This window comes from Corylus avellana, chromosome 1 (genome assembly GCF_965113065.1).
Source record: "Corylus avellana chromosome 1, dhCorAvel1.hap1.2, whole genome shotgun sequence".
In the NCBI taxonomy this organism is placed as follows: Eukaryota; Viridiplantae; Streptophyta; class Magnoliopsida; order Fagales; family Betulaceae; genus Corylus; species Corylus avellana.
The window spans coordinates 39,862,843-39,887,509 of record NC_142490.1 but is presented as its reverse complement, the minus strand read 5'-3'; the positions used below and the strand labels follow the sequence as shown (position 1 = coordinate 39,887,509).

Sequence of the window (24,667 nt, the reverse complement as noted above, 5' to 3'; positions counted from 1 at the left end):
GATGGGAGAAGTGGGACTAGAGGCAGAGGGAGAGGGTGGGGTGGACGTGGAAGAGGAAGAGGCTACCAGTAGCCTAGGTGTGTGCCCAGAGTAAGAAGGCAGTCGGATTTCACAAAAATCGGTATGCACCAGAAGTATACAACTAGAAGCCATTGATTTATTGAAGTTCTCTGCTGGAGCTAGTTTTGATTCATAGAGGAAGAAACTGATGAGTTTCTAGATATTATTTGTTGTCTAACACTGGGAATCATGTTCCTCTGGAGCTTGTCCGGTGGATTTTTAGTGCTTTGAGTTCTTAAATTTAACTGATGAAAGCAGCAGCCGGGATTGATTGAGGAATCTTAATTTGCATGCCTCTTACTTTGTGTATGCATGCGTGTGTATCTTACTGACACTTGACAGTTAAACTTGCACCCAGAGGAATCATTTTATAAATTCTGACGATTTGTAGAATATAATATGTTTGGTTGAATGAGAACTTGAGAAAGCTGAGTGATTGTCATTAACTGTGAAAGGGATTTGCAAACTAGCTTCATATCTTTGTTACTGTGATGCATGTGCCTATGAAGAAATATTATACTGGTACATGGCCTACACAGGAAATTTTATTCTCAACCTTCATGTGTGTGATCCTCCTTAACATTCAGGAATCCATAACATTTTAGTCTATGCTGGCAGGCAAAGAATGAAAGGTGCTATAGGTAGCCAGAAAGTAGGGTTGTAGTTGAGTCGAGTCAAGCCAAATATTGAATGTTTAAAACTCTGATTATTTAATGTTATTTCGAACATGAGCTGAACTCGAACTTGTTACTGAGTTAGATAAGTTGTTCAAACTTAGCTGATTTATTATTGGAAGGATCTTGAACTTGTTCACGAGCTCTTTAGTTAATTTATTCATTCTTTATATAAAGTAAATATTATGATTTTTTTTTTTTTTTTGTAAATTCATTTTGATTATTAGTTAATATTTTATCATTTGAATTAATTAATAAATTAACTTAAACTTTAAATAATCTAACCTTGAATTTATATACCTATATATGTTTTATAGTAGGTATATAAATTCATTATGTGTGCACACATTTATACATACAAAAACAGTCATGTACAAACAATGACAAATGTTTATATCTAGACTGACATTAACCATGCAAAATATATATATTACATTAGAAAGAGAATTCCTAGATACCGAAGAAGTTCTAACTACAAAATTAAAATAATATAATAAAAATAAATATATACGAGTTTATATGAGCTATGAGTTGATTTTATATGAATATAACTCGTTTAATAATTAAGCCTAATTTTATGTTCACAATAGGCTCATTTGTTAAACGAATCGAATTCAAGTCAAGTTTATACGAACAAGTATTAAGCGGATCGTCAAATGAACTTATTCGTTTACATCATGATGAACTCCCACCTCGATGAACATTCATTTCATCTATTGTGTCTCATTCGTACCTGATGTATTTGCCCGAGTTTGAGCGCTTCTTCGGTTCTTGACATAAAAGTATTTTACAAGTTTAGCTGTTTTCTTCAATAAGCTGTTATCTGTGTCTGCCAAAGCTGGAGTTCTTCGTGGATTCTTGATGCTCAAGTATCTTACGAGTCTAACCATCTTCCAAACGCTCTCATCGCCGGGAGTAACGTTTCGGCCTTCACAGGCAATGTCAGAATTGGTGACTTGTTTTCATCAACCTTACCGTGGGCCCCACAGCAGTATGGCATCCCATATTGTTGACTTGTGCTTTCTCTCTCACACGTGCATTTGGCTTCTCCATCTATTGAGCTTCTTCTAGAAGCTTTGAGAAAAAGGCTTTGTTTGTTGTTTTATTGGAAGCCATTCGGTCAAGGAGAGGGCAGCAGCAACTTAAGCAAGAAAAAGAGAGAAAGAAGAAAAGAAAAAAAAAACTGCGGAGAGAGAGAGAGAAAGGCTTGTGCTGTTGGGAGAAGAAGATGCACCATTTTTCTTCATTTTGATCTCACTTTTGGAGTGCTGAAATGCTTAGAGAATTTTAGAGAATATTTTTCTCTTTTGTATCTAATTCTCTTTTGAGTGAGATTGGGGTGTATTGGGGCTTTTGGGTTTGAGTGGTTTTGTTTGTACTACTCTTTGTACTCCACTCTTTTGTTAGTGAATTTCTCCTGGATCGTCTCCGCCAGTGGATGTAGGCTTGTTAAGCCGAACCACTTAAATCTTGGTGTCTTGTGTGGTTGTGTTATTTTTCTATTCTGCACTTTTCTACTTCTTTGGTGATCTTGGATTTGCATTTGTCACAACAAACTGGTATCAGAGCTCGGGTATTTATTTTGCGGGATGGCTACTGCAAAATTTGAAGTAGAGAAGTTTGATGGTCAAAATAGTTTCAGTCTTTGGCGCATCAAGATGCGAGCTTTGTTACGACAACAAGGCTTGGCGAAGATTTTGGATGGCGAGGTGCCATCAACATCATCAACGGAGGAAACGAAGGAACTTAAAGAAAAAGCCCACAGTGCAATTTTGTTGTCTCTTTCAGATGGAGTTTTAAGAGAAGTTGCCGATGAAGAAACGGCCGCTGGACTTTGGAAGAAGCTGGAGAGCTTGTACATGAAGAAATCCCTCACTAACCGATTGTATTTGAAGCAACGGTTATATACCCTCAAGATGAAAGAAGGTATGCCTCTTTGTAATCATCTTGATGATTTTAATAGAATTATTTTGGATCTGAAAAATATTGATATTAAAGTAGATGATGAGGATCATGCCCTGATTTTGTTATGTTCACTACCGGATGCCTTTGATAATTTTGTTAATTCAATGTTGTATGGTAGAGATACTATCTCCTTAGCTGATGTTAAATCTGCTTTAAATTCTATGGAGTTGAGGACAAGATTGAATAGTAAAGGTAGTGATAATCAGGCAGAGGGTTTATTTGTTAAGGGTCGTTCAGAAAATTCTTCTAATTTTAGAGGTCGATCCAGTGAGAGGGATTCGGGTAAAAGTAAATCAAGAGGCCGATCACAGTCCAGGTCAAAGAAGAAAGTAAAGTGTTACTATTGTAAAAAGTATGGGCATTATAAATCCGAGTGTCCGAAGTTGAAAAATAAAGAGGAAGGTGACAGGCAAAGTTCCTCTTCTGTGGCTGGTGTTGTCAAAGGAAATTCTAAAGGTTCAGACCTTGTCCTTGCAGTTACCATTTCTAATGATCGTTCTAACGACAAGTGGGTCCTTGATACTGCTTGTACATTCCATATGTCCCCTAAAAGGGATTGGTTTACTACCTATGATTCAGTCAATGGTGGTTCAGTCTTGATGGGAAATAATGTCGCCTGCAAGATTGTTGGTATTGGTACAATCAGAATTAGGATGCATGATGGGATTGTGAGGACTTTGACGAATGTTCGACATATACCAGATTTGAAGAAAAATCTTATTTCATTGGGCACTTTGGACTCCCTTGGATACAAGTATTCCGGTGAAGGTGGAGTTATTCGGGTTAGCAAAGGCTCATTGGTTATAATGAAAGGTAACAAGGTTGATGGCCTTTACTTTCTTCAGGGTAGTATGGTAACAGGTTCAGCTGCTGTGTCTTCTTCAGATGATCCAGATTTAGACACTACCCGGTTATGGCATATGCGGTTGGGTCATATGAGTGAGAGGGGTATGACAATCCTGAGCAAGCAGGGTTTGCTTTGTGACCAGAAAACAGGATCTCTTGACTTTTGTGAGCATTGTGTGTTCGGGAAACAGTGCAGAGTCAAGTTCAGTACAGGCATCCACAGAACTAATGGTACATTGGATTATATCCATTCAGATCTATGGGGTCCCTCTCAGGTTCCATCAAAGGGTGGTGCTCGATATTTTGTTACATTTATTGATGATTATTCGAGAAAAGTCTGGGTGTATTTTTTGAAGAAGAAAAGTGATGTGTTTGTCACTTTCAAGCAATGGAAGACATTAATTGAGAATCAGACTGGGAAGAAAATCAAGCGACTCAGAACAGACAACGGCATGGAATTTTGTGGTGGTGAATTTAATAAATTCTGCAAGGATGAAGGCATCGCTAGACATCGCACAGTTAGTCATACTCCACAGCAAAATGGGGTTGCTGAACGGATGAACAGGACTCTCTTGGAGAGAGCGCGTTGCTTACTTTCAAATGCCGGGTTGTCTAGAGATTTTTGGGCTGAGGCGGTCAATACTGCTTGCTATTTGGTCAACCGTTCTCCATCAACAGCCATTGATTGTAAAACTCCTTATGAGGTATGGTCCGGTACTCCTGCTAATTATTCATTTTTAAAAACTTTGGTTGTCCTGCTTATTGTCATGTGAATGATGGTAAGCTTGAGCCTAGGTCAAAGAAATGTATATTTCTAGGCTATGCGGATGGGGTGAAGGGATATAGATTGTGGTGTTCTGATCCTAAATCACCTAAGTTTATAGTCAGTAGAGATGTTGTATTTGATGAATCTGCCATGCTTCACCCGAGAAAGGAGTCTATTGTTTCTGCAGGAAAGGAGCAGGGTTCTAGCAAGGAGGTGGAGCTTCAGGTGGAGGCTTCACAGAGGGTGCGAGATAACACTCAAGATCAGCCTGTTACAGATGTTCATGATTCCAGTTCTGATGATGATGATCCACAAGAAGAGCAAGAGACCAGTATTGCAGCTGGTAGACAGAGGAGGCAGATTAGGCCACCTCAGAGATATGGCTATGCAGATTTGGTAGCATATGCATTTACTGTGGCGGAGGACACTGCAGTCCAGGAGCCTTTCACCTACTCAGAAGCTGTCACAAGTAGTGAGTCTGCTCAATGGGTTGTTGCCATGAATGAGGAGATTGAGTCTCTTCATAAGAACCAAACATGGGAATTGGTGAAATTGCCTAAAGGCGCTAAAACTGTTGGTTGCAAATGGATCTTCAAGAAAAAGGAAGGAATCCCAGGTGTTGAAGATGCAAGGTTCAAGGCACGTTTGGTAGCAAAGGGCTATAGTCAAAGAGAAGGTATGGACTTCAATGAAGTTTTCTCTCCTATTGTGAGACATAGTTCTATTCGTGTTTTGCTTGCCATGGTTGCTCTAAATGATTTGGAACTTGAGCAACTTGATGTGAAAACTGCATTTCTGCATGGTGCGCTTGAGGAAACCATTTACATGCATCAGCCAGAAGGATTCATTGCTGAAGGTAAAGAAGATCATGTTTGTCAGTTGAGGAGGTCGTTGTATGGTTTAAAACAATCTCCAAGACAATGGTACAAGCGCTTTGACAGCTTTATGATCGGACATGGTTACACAAGAAGTAACTATGACAGCTGTGTGTATTACAGGCAATTGTCTGATGGTTCTTTTGTTTATTTGTTACTCTATGTGGATGACATGCTTATTGCTGCTAAAAGTATGTTGGAGATTAAGAGATTGAAATCTATGTTGAGTGATGAGTTTGAAATGAAGGATTTGGGTGCTGCGAAGAAAATCCTTGGTATGGAGATTCACAGGGATAGAAAAGCGGGAAAGTTGTACTTGTCACAGAAAAAGTACATTGAGAAAGTACTTGAACGCTTTGGTATGCATAATTCTAAACCAGTGAGTACTCCACTTGCAGCTCATTTTAGACTTTCAGCAGCGTCAGCGCCACAGAGTGAGGAGGAGGAGCAGTTCATGTTGCGTGTTCCTTACTCCAGTGCAGTTGGAAGCATCATGTATGCTATGGTGTGCACTCGTCCAGATATTTCACAGGCAGTCAGTGTTGCTAGTCGCTACATGGCAAATCCGGGCAAGGTTCACTGGCAGGCAGTGAAATGGATACTTCGTTATTTACGGGGCACTATAGATGTTGGTTTAGTCTATGATAGAGGCAGTGGTATCAGTTCTAGTGTCACTGGTTATGTTGATTCAGATTATGCTGGTGATTTGGATAAAAGAAGATCTCTGACAGGTTTTGTTTTCACTCTCTCAGGGTGTGCCATTAGTTGGAGAGCGACTTTACAGTCGACGGTTGCTTTGTCCACTGCGGAGGCAGAGTATATGGCAGCAGCAGAGGCAGTGAAAGAAGCAATTTGGCTCAGAGGTTTGGTTAGTGATCTGGGTTTGCAACAGGATGAGACTATTGTATTTTGTGATAACCAGAGCGCAATACATTTGACCAAAAATCAAATGTATCATGAGAGGACCAAACACATTGATGTCAGATATCATTTTCTTCGGGAGGTCATGACACAAGGTGATATCATAGTGAAGAAAATTGCTTCGGCGGAAAATCCAGCAGACATGTTGACTAAGCCACTTCCGATCCTCAAGTTCAAGCATTGCTTGGGCTTGATTGGTGTTTGTTGTTTGTAATTACCCTTAGGGGTGTTGGAGGAGACGTCTTGAGGAGATTTGAGTTGAAGACTTGATGAAATTCAAGTCAAGGTGGAGATTTGTCAGAATTGGTGACTTGTTTTCATCAACCTTACCGTGGGCCCCACAGCAGTATGGCATCCCATATTGTTGACTTGTGCTTTCTCTCTCACACGTGCATTTGGCTTCTCCATCTATGGAGCTTCTTCTAGAAGCTTTGAGAAAAAGGCTTTGTTTGTTGTTTTATTGGAAGCCATTCGGTCAAGGAGAGGGCAGCAGCAACTTAAGCAAGAAAAAGAGAGAAAGAAGAAAAGAAAAAAAAACTGCCGAGAGAGAGAGAGAGAAAGGCTTGTGCTGTTGGGAGAAGAAGATGCACCATTTTTCTTCATTTTGATCTCACTTTTGGAGTGCTGAAATGCTTAGAGAATTTTAGAGAATATTTTTCTCTTTTGTATCTAATTCTCTTTTGAGTGAGATTGGGGTGTATTGGGGCTTTTGGGTTTGAGTGGTTTTGTTTGTACTACTCTTTGTACTCCACTCTTTTGTTAGTGAATTTCTCCTGGATCGTCTCCGCCAGTGGATGTAGGCTTGTTAAGCCGAACCACTTAAATCTTGGTGTCTTGTGTGGTTGTGTTATTTTTCTATTCTGCACTTTTCTACTTCTTTGGTGATCTTGGATTTGCATTTGTCACAACAGGCAACTTGATGTTGCCGCCGATGACATATTACCGACAGTACAAGACAAATGGCAGAGGTGGCAACAGATAGTAGATAGAGAACCTCAAAGCTCCGGAAGCTCAGTCTTTGAGGTTCGCTGAAAGTTATGTTGGGTGAGCACTCATGCGAGGGAGTCAACCATTTCTCTTGCAGTGACTTCAAATCCCCCTTTTCGGATAGATTTAGAATGGCTACAGAAAAGTCCCTCGCAAATGGCGAGCCTTTCTGGAAGGCCTGAATGGGGGAGTAAAAGAAGATTTCAAAAGAGTGAAAAATCAGACAGTAATGGATGGATGGAAAAGGAAAAGGCAAAAACAAAAACAACTCACAAAGCCCAATCCTCCAAATCTGGCGGCACGTATGGTGCCAGTGAATCCCTTGCAATACTTATCGAGGAAGACTTTCTCATACGGGAGTTCAAGAAAGGCAGCAGATATATTGTTGCTTTTGAATTCCTTTGGGTAGCTGTCTTCACTGCTGACATTCACGATATTCTCCGGCTTGAAGTTAAGCACATTCTGCAAGTATTTATGTACGAACGAATCGCCATCACAGCCAACTTTCAAGTTGTTGTTCTTCATCCACTCAATATCTGTAACGTTTGGTTGCAGTTGTTGCATTGTGAGCAATGAAGACAGACTAGCAGTGTAGCTCGAGGTTAGGATCAACACCAGAAAGAGCCACACTGCAACAACCATACGTGTTAAGTTGTTGTGTACTTTCTCCTCTACAAAATGAACTCATCTGGTATTATGAGTGCTTTTAAATCATAAGTAAACCAATGTTTCTGTAATAACAAAAACAGAAAACAGAAAAAAATGAAATGTTCTTAAGGTTCATTATTGAGTCAAACTCTGACGAATTGGTATGCATTGAGGCTCTGTTTGTTTCGTCGTAAAATTATTTATGAAAAATGTTTTCCGTATTTTCGGGTGTTTGGTGCGACGTAAAATAATAGTTAACGGAAAATATTTTCCCTTTGACCGTAAATTCTTCTTTAACTTTCAGAAAATGGTTTACAGTTTTTTAAATTATTTTTCAAACCGTAAACCATTTTTCGACTTTGAGCATCTCATTTTCAAATTGACAAACATTGACAAGACCCGCCCAGGACCCAGTCGAGACTTTTAAACACCAAATTATGAAATGTCAATGTCGGGTCTAGGGTGGGTCCTGCTAGGGCCCCGGGCTGATACTGAAGGGGTCCTGATATGGTCTACGAGGGGTCCAGGTGGGTCCAAGGTGAGTCGTAGTGGGGTTCTTGCGGGACTCGGTTCGGATACCTTAAGACTTCGTAGGGACATTTTCGTAATTTATAGTTTAATATGATTATATATATATATATATATATATATATATATATATATATATATATATATATATATATATATATAATTTGTGATTTTCCGTACACGCCAAACGTACACCGTAAAATGTTTTTCAAGAAATCATTTTTTAATAAAATATTTTTCGATGGAAAGTATTTTACGTTGTTAGAAATGGAGTCTGAGTTATAACAAATCAAACGAGAATGTCCTCAAAGTTTGTATTCTAGCAAGATAGAGATACTTGAATTTGAAAACTAGAAGGTTTTGAGAGAGAAAAGATGAGAGAATTTTCTGTATATTGATACTTACTATGAGCAAAGAATAGAGAAGAGAAGGTAAACCAAAGTGCAGTGCTAATCTGATTCTTCCATGTGCCACCAAATTCGGGATTGGATTTGCGCTCAAGGAGCCAAACAATGATCATTGTGTACAGCAAGAGGGCACCAGTCACCGCCCACATGCGCCAGCTGAAAGGCTCGGTAAACGTCAATAGTGACCCTTCTGGTTTTGCTGGAACTATTATCGCCAAACCAGACTCAGCATACGGAAGTGTAAAATCCGCATATTGCAACCGATTGGCAAGTATAGTCACGTCGCCGATCACAGCATCATAAGTCTTTTTATTGTGATATTTTCACCCACATCACAACCATATATATAAATCCTAGTTAGAACAAATAATTGTAACCATATAAAAGAGAAAAAAAATAAAGATTCAAGTTCATAGATTTTTTCTTTTCTTCTCTGAAAAAAGCAGGTAAAGGAGACCAACTATGATTATTCTATTTGGGCGTGTTCAGCTGGTACTTAAAACACAATACAAATGGGTGGGATATAATTATACAGGCCAAAAAAATGTTTATACAAAATTGAGAAAAGTATCTTGTTCGGGACCATAATAGCAATTTGAAAACGTGAAAATATCTACATATTTAAACCGCAGGCAAGGAAGCGTGTCTTTAAAAAGGTAGGATTGTAAAGGTCGAACAACTAATTTCAAAGTCGAATTGTGATTTTACCAAACCTCATTTTAAAGGAGTACTTCTAGAAAAAAGTTATTACCTTGTTATAGATGTGATAAACGAGGTCGTCGTAGGTGCCATTGTACGCCACAAATTCAAAAGGCAAATCATACCCTAAGAGCTCTTTCACCTTCAAGAAAATTTGAATGCAGAAACCATCATATTTGTTCTGATTCGGTGTCTCTCCATACTCGACCTTCACAAACTTCTCGAACGTTGTTCTCCCCGGAACTCCAATCTTCAGTGGCTTTGCATTTGTCGGCATTTCCCAACCTTTCGGAGTCCGGTTTAAGTGCCCAGGCCAAATTACTTGACGGCCGGCCAAAGTTTTCAGGGTATTACCAACATTTTCACTTTCATTTTTCTCTTCACTTTTTCTGAAACCAAGCTCTGGTGTCCAAAGGCCTATTTCCTCGTATCCCTTTCCATTGTTCCCAACAACGTTAATAATCGTCAATGTATTATTATTAGTGTCTATGAGCTGGCCTTCTTCGAAACGTATTTTTCCACTTAAACCAGAGAAATTGCTTGACAACATATTCTCTAACAACATCTTTGGAGTACTAGTAATGTCACTTGCCATTTTCTTTATCGCTTGTATAACAATTCCAATGCTGTCGTATGCTCGCAGGACATAAATTCCAGGGTCGGAGTTGTCTTCCTCCGGATATTCACTTCTGAAAACTTTCTGAAACTGTGAATGAAAATGGTGATTCTCAGAATAGTAGTTAGTCTTGATTCCTAATGCACCTTCCATGGGGGATATAACAGAGTCGTTAACAGAGTGCAGCAAATCTGCAATGTTGTCTGCAATAATCCAAGCTGAGTCATTTCCTACGAGTCCCATCTGCTTGGCTTCTCTGAACAAATGAGTCGCCATCTCTAATGATGACTGAAGAACTATGAAAACCCGACACTTTGTTTTGTTCAGGAGCTTATCCAACTCTTCATGGACAACATGTTCCGGGTCGGACACCAAAGAATGTGGTGGGAGAACCAATCGGTACTCAATTTCCGAACCAACATTTCTGAGAGTCTCAGATAAAACTGCTAACTTGCCGGAATCGCCACCATATGGTTCATCTTCATAAATGGCTATGACCCTTTGCCAATTGTAGGCCTGAACAATATCTGCAATACACTTTATTTGCTCAGAACCATTTTTAGCCATTTGTATCAAATAAGGCCAACGAAGTGACGTTTTGGGTGGGTTGATGGCTGGTGCTGCAAACGAAATGACTGGAACATGAGCTTGCCCTCCAACATCAGCTACTACAGCGGCTTCCTGCCATGTGTGCATGCCAATAATCACTTTCACCTTTTTCTCTCTAATGAATTCTTCAGCTGTTATACCAAAATTTAGAGATTCCATTAATGTACATTGTTAGCACATTTTAGTATTGAATGCTGAAACAAATTGGTAAATGAAAATGTAAGGGAGTTTATAATTAATTAAAGGATAGTTAGTTCTTAGACTGTAACTCTTAGTCGTCTCTGTTTTATAAACAATCACCATGAATGACAATGAATTTTTTTGATACGGTTCACTACCTCCCTTTAATCCGGTCAAGAGTTCTTGCAAAACAAAGACACATGGATGACTTGTTGTAAATACTAGTGGGAGACACTCTGACGCCTAAGTGAGTAGGGTTATCTCTGAGTAGGGGGCTGAAGTAAGAGTAAGAGGATGTAATGTGTGTACCTTTGACTTAGGGCTTGTGGTCTTTTGTAGAATTACTATAAGTAAGTGATGTAGATCAAAGTGCTTGGGAATTTATGAGGAGGATTGGAGCATATGTAAGTGTGAAGGGGGCCCAAGAAACTGTTTCCGCTAGAGGAATCAAGTCGAGAGCACAAACTCATGAGCGATCAAAACAATTGTAGGAACCTTCGTTCGATAGCCCGTCCAAACGGTCAAGCGAACAGGACACTCTCGGGAGTTCTCCATAGTAATTCTAGAGGCATCCATTCGATGCCCTGTTCGAACAGCCTAGCGAATTAACGGCCAACATCGAAAATTCTCCATAGTAATTCCCGAGACGTCCGTTCGAACGCCTATGTTATGTTTTCAGTTTAGTTTTATTTTGTGACCATCTGAACGGAGGTACGTTCCATTTGAACAACCAACGTAAAGTTGTTAACCGACTAATTTCTATTACTACTAGGGTTATGAGTTTTGGGGTCAATAAATACATGCTTATAGCCTCAAGAACGTAGTTTTTTATATTTATTCAGTTTTTTTCAATAAAAAAGCTCAGAGTTGAGTTTCTTCTATATTTTTTCTTCAAACCCTAAATAGACTCGAGCATTTTAAGAAGATTTTTTAGATCCTTGATAGAATCAAGGTTTTTAAGCAATATTGTTCCTTCTCTTGCTGTTTGTCTATGCACCCATGACATCACGCTACATCAGTAAGACAAGTAGGGCATGTATGTAAAACTCCAGGGGCTAGAGTGCCAATGAGAAAGGTGAATGATTCTTGGGGATGCCTTTCATTCCTAGTGTCATTTTGATGGGTTCTTTTCGTATATGGCGTGAAGGTCTATATTACGTGAATTTGAGGGAAAATTATTTCTAACCTGGAGAGCAGTGTAGACTATTTTGTTAAGACTTTATGGACAAGTTTAAGCGAAGGAAGAAAGCTTCTAGAGGGTTGGCCTTTGATTTTGAAAGCACCCAAGAGTTCCCTTGAGTCTTGCTCAAGAGTCACTTATGTTGAATCGGACCTTTGACAATCTCATTTAAAAACCAATTGGTATCCATTAAGGGAAGCCAAATCCTTTTATGGCATTCGAAATCACACCCTGTAAGGCATGTTCTAAGAGCCGTCCAAGTGTGCAGAGTGGCATTTATTGAACCTCAACAATCTCTCCCTCAACATGACGCTCTCACGACTCGAACCCATGGCTCTAGCTCTGATATTATTTGTTGGATTAGGCCTTTGACTATCTCATCTAAAAACTAATTGGTGTCCAGTGAGAGAAGCCAAATCCTTTTATGGCATTCGAAATCATACCCCGCAAGGCATGTTCTAAGAGCCATCCAAGTGAGCAGATCGAGCGGCACTATTGAACCTCAACAACTTAAAATAAAAATTGTGGCAAGATTTTTACTCGACTGTTGTTCAATGATTGCCCAAGCAAGATGCTGTGGCAATCAAATAGAAAGTTTGCTTCATGTTTGCTGCACCCTCGGTGGAGCGAGATTGCTACTAATCATTTGATAGAAAGTTCGCTCAAACGAGTTTGTCATTAGTTTAATAGAGGCTATTTTGTAATAAAGGCTACTCATTATTGTCAATAAGAATACTCCGAAGGAGTTTTTTTCTTCACTTTTCCTATAGTTCCTATATTTTTTCAAGTTTTGTAGAAGAGTTGTGAAGTTTAGTATGTGTGGTATCAACTTTTCACTCTGCCATGCTACATTAAAAACATATATAGCATATTCTCCAACGCAAGCAATAACTGGGAATATTTTTATTCTGTAAATCTTTTCTATTAATATTAAAATGAGGAACAATAGAATCTGGCAAAATGATGATAATCGATCGAAACTCATATATAATAGCAACCAACTAATTAAAGTCAACGGTGTCCGATAAAAATAACATATAAAATATAAAAGATACAAAAATAATGATAGAATCAAGATGCACAATATTAAGGATAATGAAAAAGAAAAGGGTAAAGTCCACATACCCCCCTCAAACTACCACCTAATTGATAATGTCCCCCCCAAACTTTTAATTGTGACAATGTCCCCTCCAAACTACCAAAACATTGTCAATGTCCCCCCCCAAGACTAGCAATAAGACAAAAATACCCCTATAGATTTCTCAATAAGACAAAAATACCCCTATAAATTCAAAAAAAAAAAATTTGATTTTTTTAAAAGACGAAAAATTTTATTTTAAAAATAATATTTTTTTAAAAAAAAAAACAATTTTTTTAAACAAAAATTTTTAAATTTTTTGTAAAACGGAAATTTTTATTTAAAAAAAAAACTATTTTTTATTTAGTTTTAAAAAACAAAAAAAATTCATTTTATTAAATGCAAATTTTTATTAAAATAAAATTATAAAACAAAAATTAAAATTAAAAAAATTAAAAAAAAAAAAAAAAAAACTAAAATTTTCAATTTTTATAAATAAAAAAAAAATCGAAATTTTTTATTTTTTTTCTTATAAAATTGATTTAAAAAAAAATATTGGCCAACGTTTAGATTTTTTTTTTTTTTTGTTAGTTTTAGGTTTTTTCTAGAAGTTTTAGTTTTTGTTTTTTTTTTTTTTTAATTTTTACTGAGGGTAATTTCGTCATTGGGGGGAACATTGACAATTTTTGGTAATTTGGGAAGGACATTGTCACAATTAAAAGTTTGGAGAGGACATTGTCAATTGAGTGGTAGTTTGGGGGGTTATGTGGACTTTCCCCAAAAGAAAATAAAAAAGAGGAAAAATAAACATTGTATGTCATTTGTTTTTCTAAGCCCTTGTAACATGTGGCCTTCTCTCATTTTATTTTTCTTAAAGCCTTTAACATTCTTTTGACCCGATTTTTTTTTTTTTTTAAGGGTGGCCAGGTATGCATGTTCTTAAATCATTTTACAGTGCAAAATGTGTTTTATTGTATATAACGGTGTTCATATATCTTATTAATATTTTTAAGTTAACAACTATTAAGTTATTAGAAATGATAAAAATTATTTTTTCAACTATTTCCGTATAGTGAATGGGTAAATCTACCATTAAATTTTTGTGGAACCTACATGAGTCTAAAAATCTAACGTAGATTTATTAGATTTACAAAAAGAAATAATTGAAAGAAAGATCTCTTAAGTTATAAACATAACTTACCCATTGAAGCTACTGTAGCTCCTCTAAGGTCGTCCGGGAAATGGAGAAGCACTTTGTGAGCCTTCGACTTTTTGTTGTGGTTTTGAGCTTCAATTTCCATGGCTGTTTTCTCTTCTTTTCCCATACGGCTTTTAACATCAAAGATAACACCTACACCCGTAACTTCGTTATTTTTTGCTTCAGCTCCATAGAAGAAGATCACAGTAAGAAGAACAAATATCAGTGCGGGGAAGAGCAACCAAGCTCTCGAAACCCCGCTAATTACTTGCATCTGACGGTACTGCATAGGGCAGATGGGACGTCAAATACTGTTTTGGCAACCTTATCAACATCTTCTATGTGCGTCCGTTGATCATCATCTGAGAAGGAACAAGAAAACGCGTTATCTGGAAGAATATGAGTGTGGAATATTGCATCTTTGACTTTGTCTTGTATGGAGTCGAATTTTCTTGGCAATGATCAAGGGAATCCACCAACGTTAATTAGTCATTGTTAGACTTAAAGTCTCCAAACGTCAGTTTGGATATTTAACAAGGCTTAGACATTAATTGAGAAAGTTTGAATTTGGAAGGGTAGTATGCTTTGTACGTGATTCTTCGAGGAAAGACACCTTTGAAAGCCTAGCGGAAATGGTCAATAGAGATGTCAAATTTCTCTGGTTCCGTTTGGCATTGGTTTGGAACTGTTTAGTGGCCCGAATTGTAGCAAAACTTGATTGATGTGATGTAAAAAAAGTAAAAATATTGAGAGTTTGAATTTTTTTTGATAAATAGTAACAGACTCTTGCGAGACAGAGCCTCTAATTCCATCAGTGGTTGCGTATCAAAGAATACCAATATATAACAAGTAACAACATCCTCTTGCCTAGGAAAATACCTTAATAGATGTATGAGGAATACCTGACAGTTTCATGTTTTATAAACAATTTTTATGTTTGATTTTCATCACCTTGCCAAGACACCTATTAATTAATGCAATTTTTACTTAAGAAACTTCTATTTGCTCTGTTAGTACATATCTATGACCTAAATTAATTCTAAGTATATTAAAAGAATTGTCTAATTAATTAAATATCCTTTGGTTGTAATAATGTTTATAAAACATGAAATAAATTTTATTTGTTTATCTATGAATATATCAAACCAATTTTGATTTGTTCAATCTTCAAGCTTGACTAGTCAAATAATTGAGCTTTAAAATCGAGTATGAATTAACTTAGCATCCTTGCACTAGTTAGATGGGGGCCATGTGAGTACGTAATAGGATACAAATTAAGGTGCATTAAATTGACAAGAGATGTAGAATCGTGTTAGAATAGTCATAACATTTTATTCTATATTTGTTCAGGATTACAATTTTAATGTATTCAATAGGATCCATAGAATTTCTAACCATAATTATAATATTTGACTTCCATGGCTTATCTTACCTACACCACATTGTCCACATATGCTCTATATATAAATAGGACTTATTGTAAAATAATATATATAATATCAAATCAACATAGCAAACATGTAATTTTATTGGGTATATTATATCGATAGATGTACGAGTACTCTATCATCAAACCACAGTGAATTTTTGTATTATTCTCTCTCAGTACCTTTTATATTTAAAATATGAGAAATGATAATATATCATTCTTAATTTCATCTTTCACTCATCTCCGTGGGTAAGTGAATTTATGAGTAATTTTGCAAATAAATAAGTTAATGAGCACAATGCAGTCCTATATAGGCTATTCGGAGTGGTGAGCATATTTGTCTAACACCGAACTATCCGTAATTCTTTATCTTTCTTTTTTCTCTTGCTTCTGCTATTATTCTCGTATTTTATATTTACCCACAAACTTCAACATGGTACCCGAGCTTAATCATTATTTCAACAAATACAATAAAAATACAGTCATATTTGGCATTATAATAATAGCATATGTAGGCCTTTAATGCTGAACTAATACCTCAAATTTTATCTTTCTCTATTTTCTCCTTATTCTCAAAATGATCTCTTTTCACTCCTTGATATTTTAATTTTTTAATATGGTATTAAAGTCTTTTATGTTGCTTCTTTTAGTGTGTCTAAACATGTTGTTTGCTTGGTACAAGGAATAAGTGTCGGTTACAAAGATTTTGTAAGTGTGTCATACTTTTAATTGAATTCTTCTATTGTGGATGAGTTTTTTGGGTTTAATTGGGTGCTCTGAAATGGTTTTATCTTTAATGAGTTTTTCAAAGAGTTTTCACTTCTTCACCAAATTCTTGTATATATCGAGTGATTTACTACTTTTATTATATTTGGTGCTATAATTTTTGATTTGGGACAGTTTTTATAAAAACACATATTCACTCTCATCTAGGTATTGTTTGGGATTGGTTGGAAAATTTCATTTTTTAATATAATTGTCAAACTATTGATGCTCTTAGCTTTGTCTCTTCAAGAATTATATCAACATAACATCATTCAACACCATAATCATGGAACATATACTTATAATTGCGCATATATATACACTACAAAAAAAAACTAAGGATGGCATGAATATTTGGGGCCTTTTTGGTAAAAAAACGTCCCAATTGAGATCTAGAGACGCTTGAATAAGGGCACTTGGCACACACCTCAAATCATAGCAACTAGACTTCAATTTAGATACGCTTGTACAGTGAAAAAGGAGACATGCTAAGCTAAACGTTTCTAAATTGAGAAAGGGGAGCTTGGCATTGTGCAAGTGCCCCCTTTTGGAAAAGCCAAGGGGGCGCCCACGTGGGCAAGCGCCCCCAATAATTAATATATGGAAAAAAAAAAATTCCCATATACCTTTTAATTGTGTTTTAATTTTTATTTTTTCTGTTTGGAAAACCTAATAACACCAATAATATAAACAGTACATATACATAACCCACGTGGGACAACATATAATCTAACAAATATATTTACTCAATTTTAAATAATATACTGGTTCCTGGCCAACACTTCAGCTTATACAGAATAAACATTTTAACAGAGCTTGCATTACAACTATGCACATGAAAAATTATTCTGAGTCTTACTTCCTACTTCCTACTGTTAGGAGTTCATAGCATTTCTATTTCAGCTGGTGGGGAGGACTCGACAGGCTCCGGAGTCTCAGAAGAACAATCATTTACATGATCTGTTGTGTCTGCATTTATATCCGATGCGTCCGCTAAAGTTGGAGTTGTTCTTGGACTTTTGATATGAAAGTATCCTACTATTCTAACTGCCTTCTTCCAAACACTTCCATCATCTGGAGCTACATTTCCTTCGTATGCATGCTGATGTTTCTGATGATTTATTGGTGAGAAATTTAGTGATAGTAGAAAACAAATGGTGGAAGTGACAAAGGATATCAGATACAGCACCCAAAAGCTTTGGAGGCTCAGGGTTTGAGTGCTGTTGGAAGTTATGTTGCTTGAACACTCGTCCATGGGAGTCAACCATTCCTCTTCCAGTACCTTTAACTTACCATTCTCTGACAGACTCAGAATGGCTTTCGAAATATCCCTGGCTATTGGGGACCCTTTCTGGAATACCTGCATTGAGATAAAGAAAATAATTTTATTACTTTCTGTTAAATTATCAATTGTCCTAAAAATTTAAGCAACAGTCGAAGGAAGAGGAAGGGATCTGAATTATAAAGAAGTTGAAGAATCAGTTGCTACTCACAAAGCCCAATCCTCCAAATCTGGTGGTGGGTCTGGTGCCAATGAAGCCGTTGCAGTACTTATTGAGGAAAACTTTCTCATATGGGAGTTCAAGAAAGGCAGCAGAGATATTGTTGCTTTCAAATTCTCCTGTGTAACTGTATTCGCTGGTGACGTTCAAGATGTTGTCTGTCTTGAAGTGAAGCACATTATTCAGGTATGTCCTTACAAATGAATCACCATCGCAACCAACTTTCAAGTTGTTCTTCTTTAGCCACTCTACATCGGTTACATGGGGTTGGAGCCGTTGAACTGTCAGCATTGAAGACAGACTAGCGGTGTAGCTTGATGTCAGGACCAACACCACAAAGAGCCATAGTACAATCACCAAACGACTCAGGTTGCTGTATATTTTTTCCCCTGCAATATAACGCCACGTGCTATGGGTGCTTTCAAGTCGCAAGCAAAACAGAAATACAAAACAGAAAATGAAATTGTTGAGAGATAAAGTGATTATGGAGTTTTTACCAAGTGTACATTAATATACATAATTGAACACAATTCTAACCCAAAAGCCTAAGTTTATGGGCTAAGGTCTACTTAGATATATTAAGCACTATTTTCATATATATTTTCTCAATGTAGGACACAACACTCACAAGTGCACTTACAACATAAATGAAGCACATTATTGAGTTATGCTTTCCTTAAGAATTTATTTGCTTCCATTAATTCTAATAAATTGGTATGCATCAAGTTATAAAAAATATTTTTGGAGGATACAAAGAAGTTCAGAAATTTCATGCCGTTTAGTTGCGTTTTCCACAAAACAAAACCAAACAAAAACACCCTTAGATCAAGTTTTTATTCTAGAAAGAGGAGAGAGAATTTTTTGTGTTAAACTGCACAAGCCATGGACAGTAAACCGTAAATAACTGCTAATTAAAATATGATATTAACAGACACTTAATCTTGCCACCAGATTAAAATTATAATTAACCGTTTGTTAGTAATGATTACTTAATCTCAACCGTTAGATCAAACTCAATTTAATTTTACAGTTGACTTTACTAATAGTCATATAAATCCAATCGTTGGATTTATTTTAAAATCTATTTTAAAAGCATCATACGATTTAAATCAAACCCCAATATCGTCACACACGTGTATCTGGTACTTCGTGCCGTACTAGAGCATGTACACAAGTGTATGCACCCACTTATTGCTTATTTTAAAGCAATATAGTTTATTGTGAGTTAGGACTTGTAAATGTTAACTTTGCTTTTTACACTCTTTAAAATCTTTCATCTAAAACATTCCCAAACCACAAATTAACTATATATATATATATATATATATATATATATATATATATATATATATTATACTTACTATGAGCAAAGAAGAGAGAGGAGAAGGTGAACCAAAGCGCAATGCTAATCTGGTTCTTCCAAGGGCCATTAAACTCTGGATTGCATTGACGTTCCAGGAACCAAACCACAAGCATTGTGTATATCAAAATGCCACCAGTCGCCACCCACATTCCCACCGTGAAGGGCTTCATAAACATCCATGCCGACCCTTCCGGTTTCACTGAAACAATCATAGACAAACCCGACTCCGCAAACGGCACTGTAAAATCAACGTATTGCATTCGGTCGGCTAGTAAGGTTATGTCGCCGATCACAGCATCATATGACTTTCATTGTGTTTTTTCCCACATGACAAGCAAAATTATCTTTTATCAGAAACAAACAAACAAATTGCAAACATATATAAAAGAGAAAAAAAAAAAAAAAAAAAAAAAAAAGTTTAATTAATTTATTGCAAACTCATATAAAAGAACGTTTTAATTTTAGCTAGTAAATCGTCAAAGATTTTCTGTTCTACTTGAGGGGTAGTTCAATCTGCTAGAGGCAATGCTTCATGAAGTGAAAATGAAAGACACTAGTTCGTATCTCTCTCATTTCTCTCCCCTTGCATGTATATATATATAAAGATTTACTCCTCTTCCTAGATGCTACTCTATCCATCTAAAAGGACCAACTAGTTAATAGAGAAAGAGAAAAGTCTTCCAAATTCCTTTCATACCCTAATCAATCAATAAATAATGACAATGTCAATAATGATATGCTTAATTATTAAGTAAAAATTGTGGAAAACTTAAGATTCCCTGGGTCCACAATTGATTTTTTTTTTTTTTTTTTTTTTGACTTTCTTTATTATTTGGACCGTCCAATATATTTATGGAACTTATAGCGACATTATAGTTAAGCTCCATTTTAATACAGATTCAGAATCTCCTAACCAAATTGTTATTTCATTTGGTGAGGATCACATTTGAAAAATAGTGTTAGATGTGAAATCCACCCAAAAAAAAATGGTTCGGTAAAGTTTTGAGGGGTGTTTCAAAAAAACAAAAAATTAAGAAATATTCCGAAGCTAATAAAAGAAAGAAAAAAGAAAAAGATTGTTGTTCCATGGTGGCAACAACTAACATGGGGGTGACCTGACAGCCACCACGAGGCTGTTGAACACCCCTGACAACCACCATGCACGTGCATGGCCGTTGAGTACCCCTGTCAGCCACACAAGGTAAACAAGTAGCTCACTCAGCAGACAGTTAAATAGCCTTGGCAGCCACCACTGTGAGGCTGCCTAATAAATCGGCTCTGCCGTCACTGGGTGGCTGACCACCATGCCAGTTGCTATTTTTTTTAACAATTTTTTTAATTTTTCTAATATATAATAAGGCAAGTCCACACCTAAAAAATTAAACCTAAAAATTTAAGTGCATGTTTAATTAGTTATTTTTTGAGAAATGCGTGATATTTTATTTATTGATAGTGATTTGTGAGAAGAGATATGCGTTTTGTTTTGAAAAATGTACTGATGGTGGGGTTACATCTGAATATATATATAACTAATATTTGAGAATGGAAAGACCCACTCTTGTAATTCCTATTTTCCCCCTTTCCCGCTTTGAATAAAAAAAAAAAAAAAAAAAAAAAAAAAACCTTCACGCCAAAGGAATAGTTTGAAAAATATAGGTGTTTAATTTTTCTAATATATAATAAGGAAAGTCCACACCTAAAAAATTAAACCTAAAAATTTAAGTGTATGTTTAGTTATTTTTTGAGAAATGCCTTGTGTTTTATTTATTGATAGTGATTTGTGAGAAGAGTTATATATGCGTTTTGTTTTGAAAAATGTATTGATGGTGGGGTTACATCTGAATATATATATATATATATATATAAAACTAATATTTGAGAACCGAAAGACCCACTCTTGTAATTCCCCTTTTCCCCCTTTCCCGCTTTGAATAAAAATAAAAAAATTAAAAAATAAAAAAAAACCCTTCACGCCAAAGGAATATTTTGAAAAATATAGGTGTTTAATTTTTTTAGGTGTAGAGGTTAATTAACTTATTAGTTCAAAAAATTAAAAAATTAAAAAGACTAGAAAGATTTAGCTAGCCATACGGCCACACCTAACAAGTTAGAGGTGGTTGCATATTGGCACCGCAATAAGCTAGGGGTGGCCTTGCACCCTCCCCTCTCTTTCTGTATGATTAGCACACGATTAATTTTTTGTAAGTAAGATGTCAGGTCTATACTTTTATATGTATTCTCAAAATAAACATTTTTAGTATTTGTTTTTCTTTTTAAACCCAACCAAAAAAATTTCTAAGTGGACTCCACAAAAAAAAAATTTCTCAAACATAGATCATTAAGAAAACATTTCTTACCTTTATATTACCCGAAAAAAAAATCAAACACACAAGTCGATCGTTTCCGTCATAGAGAGAAGGTGATTTTGACTATTAGATCCACTAGGTAAGAAATTAATTTAAGGTTGGCAAGTGGAAATTTGGCAAATATAAAGTCACTTTAACGTGGCTTGGGGAAATCAATATAAACAAAATAAATATATAGCCGGCCAGAAAAAGCAACTCATACACTAATATATAACTTAACTTGCGGAATATAATAAGCTGTATAAAAATAAATAAACCCTAAAAAAGAATAAAAAATTTATTAACAAACATATATATTTTTAAGGGATAATTAATATGTGAATTTGTTACCTTGTTAAAGACGTGATAAACCAGGTCGTCGTAGGTGCCATTGTAGGGCTCCAATTCGAAAGGCAGGTGATACTCTAAAAGGCTTAGCACCTCATGGAAAATTTGACTATTAGGTGATTTTGACTATTAGGTCCACTAGGTAAGAAATTAAGGTGGCAAGTGGAAATTTGGCAAATATGAAAGTCACCTCAACGTGCGTGGCTTGGGCAAATCAATATAAACAAAAAAGTCTATAAAAATTTTATTTCCATAATCTCCTGTTGGAAACTAATTTGATTTATAGATTCTCACATCGATCAATATCACATGAAAATACATTTTTTCAAACAAACAAAAAAACCACTTTCCAAAACTATTATTAAACATACAATTAGTTGTTTACGCTGCGTGATGTTTTAACCAAAAAATATAAGTTTTTATGTACTAAATACTATTCAACACATGTACCAATATATGGCACCCGAAATAACACTAATATATAACTTAACATGCAGAATATATATAACAAGCTTTCTCGTTGTTTGACGTAAAGAACTCAGTTCTAACTTTTTTGTTGGTGTGTTTTGGTGTTTTGTTTGTGTTGGAATGTAAATTTTATTCTTAAAAAAAAAAAAAAAAAAAATTTAAAAAAAAAAACTGTAAAAAAAAAAACCTAAAAAAGAATATAAATTTTATTAATAAACCTATTTTCAAGGGAATATTAATATATATGTGAAGTTGTTACCTTGTTATAGACGTGTTGAACCAGGTCGTCGTAGGTGCCATTGTAGGGCTCCAATTCGTAAGGCAGATGATACTCTAAAAGGCTTAGCACCTCATGGAAAATTTGAATGCAAAAGCCATCATATTTGTTCTGACTCGGTGTCTCTCCATACTCGACCTTCACAAACTTCTCGAACGTTGTTCTCCCTGGAACTCCAATCTTCAGTGGCTTTGCAATTGTCGGCATTTCCCAACCTTTCGGAGGACGATGTTGTAAGTTCCCAGGCCAAATTACTGGACCGGCCAATCTTGTAGCTGTATCAGCAATATTACTACTTCCATTTTGCTCTTTAGCTTTTGCTATGTCAGCTGGGTTTTCCGAAAACCCATACTCTGATTTCCAGTAATCTATTTCTTTGTAACTCTTCCCAACCACGTTTACGATCCTCAACATCGGAGTCTCCGACAGCCGGCCTTCTTCGAAACGTATTTTTCCACTTAAACCAGAGAAATTGCTTGATAACATCTTCTCTAACAACATCTTTGGACTTCCCATTTTCTGTATCGCATTTATAACAATTCCAATGCTGTCGTATGCCCGCAGGGCATAAATTCCAGGCACAGAATTATCTTCTTCCGGATATTCACGTCTGAAATTATTCCGGAACTGGGAATAAAAATGATGATGCCTGCCGATCTCAGGATACTTGGTCTTGATTCCCAACGCGCCTTCCATGGAGGAAATAACAGATTCGTTAACAGAGTCCAGCAAATTTGTAATGCTTTCTGCAATTATCCGTGCCGAGTCCCTCCCTACAAGTCCCATCGTCTTAGCTTCTCTGAACAAATGAGTCACCATCTCTAATGATGACTGAAGAACTATGAAAACCCGAGATTGGATTTGCAGTAGCTTATCAATCTCATCTTGGACAACCCTTTCCGGATCAGAGAGAAAAGAAAACGGTGGAAGAACCAAACGGTACTCAATCTCCGAACCCACATTTTGGAGAGCGTCGGATAAAAGTTCCAACTTTCCAGAATCACCACCGAAGGGTTCATCTTCATAAATCGCCACGACCCTTTTCCAATTGTACGCTTGAACAATATCAGCGATGCATTGTATTTCTTCTGAACCATTTTTAGCCATTTGTATTAAGAAAGGCCAACGAAGTTGCATCAGCGGTGGGGTAATGGCGGGTGCTGCAAATGAAATAACAGCAACTTGAGCTTCATTTCCCATGTCGACTACCAGAGCTGCTTCCTGCCACGTGTGCATGCCGATAATCACTTTCACCTTCTTCTCTCTAATCATCTCGTCAGCTGCATTCAATCAGAATTAAGATATTCTAATTAAAGTAATGATTAAGTGATTAAATTTATATGTTTCTATCCGCTCAAACTTTTGAAAAAATGGTGATTTAATGTAATAGAATTAGTAATAAATAGCTAGAGATATACTAACCAACAGAAGTTACTCTATGAGGATGCTGGATACAGATGGAGAGTTTGTGAGTCTTGGACGTTTGGTTGAAGTTCTGAACCGCAATTTCCATGCCGATTTTCTCTTCTTTGCCTATGCGGGAATTAACATCAATGATAGCACCTATGTTCATAACTTCTTTAGCAATGGCGGCTTCAGCTCCATGGTAGAGAACGAAAAGAAAAGAGACGAGTGCAAGAAAGAGTACTACTGATGATCTTGAGATTTTGCTGACCATTACAATTGACCAAGCCATTGGGGAAATTTTGGGATCGGGAGTTAATCAGTACTGATTCGGGTTTTAATGGGTTTTTCTGGTTTCTTGCTGATTATCAAACTAAAACTAAAAAAATGTGATTGGTTTCTAGGAAAACGAAGGAAATTGGTAGCTAGGAAACTGGGAGTGAAAGTTCATTTCATTGACTTGGTTTGTTAGAAGACTAACATTAATTATTACTCGGTTAGGTACAGTGCATGCTAGCAGTTTGCAGTC

The 24,667-nt window shown here is 36.3% G+C and overlaps 2 protein-coding genes across 2 annotated transcripts; both read right to left on the bottom strand.

Moving 5' to 3' along the window:
- Positions 1–1,447: 1,447 nt before the first annotated feature.
- Positions 1,448–14,526, bottom strand: LOC132169779 (glutamate receptor 2.4-like). The gene is made up of 6 exons (XM_088515290.1): positions 14,241–14,526; positions 9,429–10,732; positions 8,676–8,982; positions 7,368–7,765; positions 7,017–7,272; positions 1,448–1,662 (listed from the first exon to the last, which is right to left on the bottom strand). Exons 1-6 carry the CDS (start codon positions 14,524–14,526, stop codon positions 1,448–1,450), a joined length of 2,766 nt encoding a protein of 921 aa, XP_088371416.1.
- A 2,788-nt stretch (positions 14,527–17,314) lies between these two features.
- On the bottom strand, positions 17,315–24,430 carry LOC132172483 (glutamate receptor 2.7-like). The gene is made up of 5 exons (XM_088515285.1): positions 24,157–24,430; positions 22,717–24,014; positions 19,295–19,601; positions 17,925–18,322; positions 17,315–17,791 (listed from the first exon to the last, which is right to left on the bottom strand). The coding sequence occupies exons 1-5, from the start codon at positions 24,428–24,430 to the stop codon at positions 17,315–17,317; spliced, it is 2,754 nt and encodes a 917-aa protein (XP_088371411.1).
- Between the last annotated feature and the right edge of the window lie 237 nt (positions 24,431–24,667).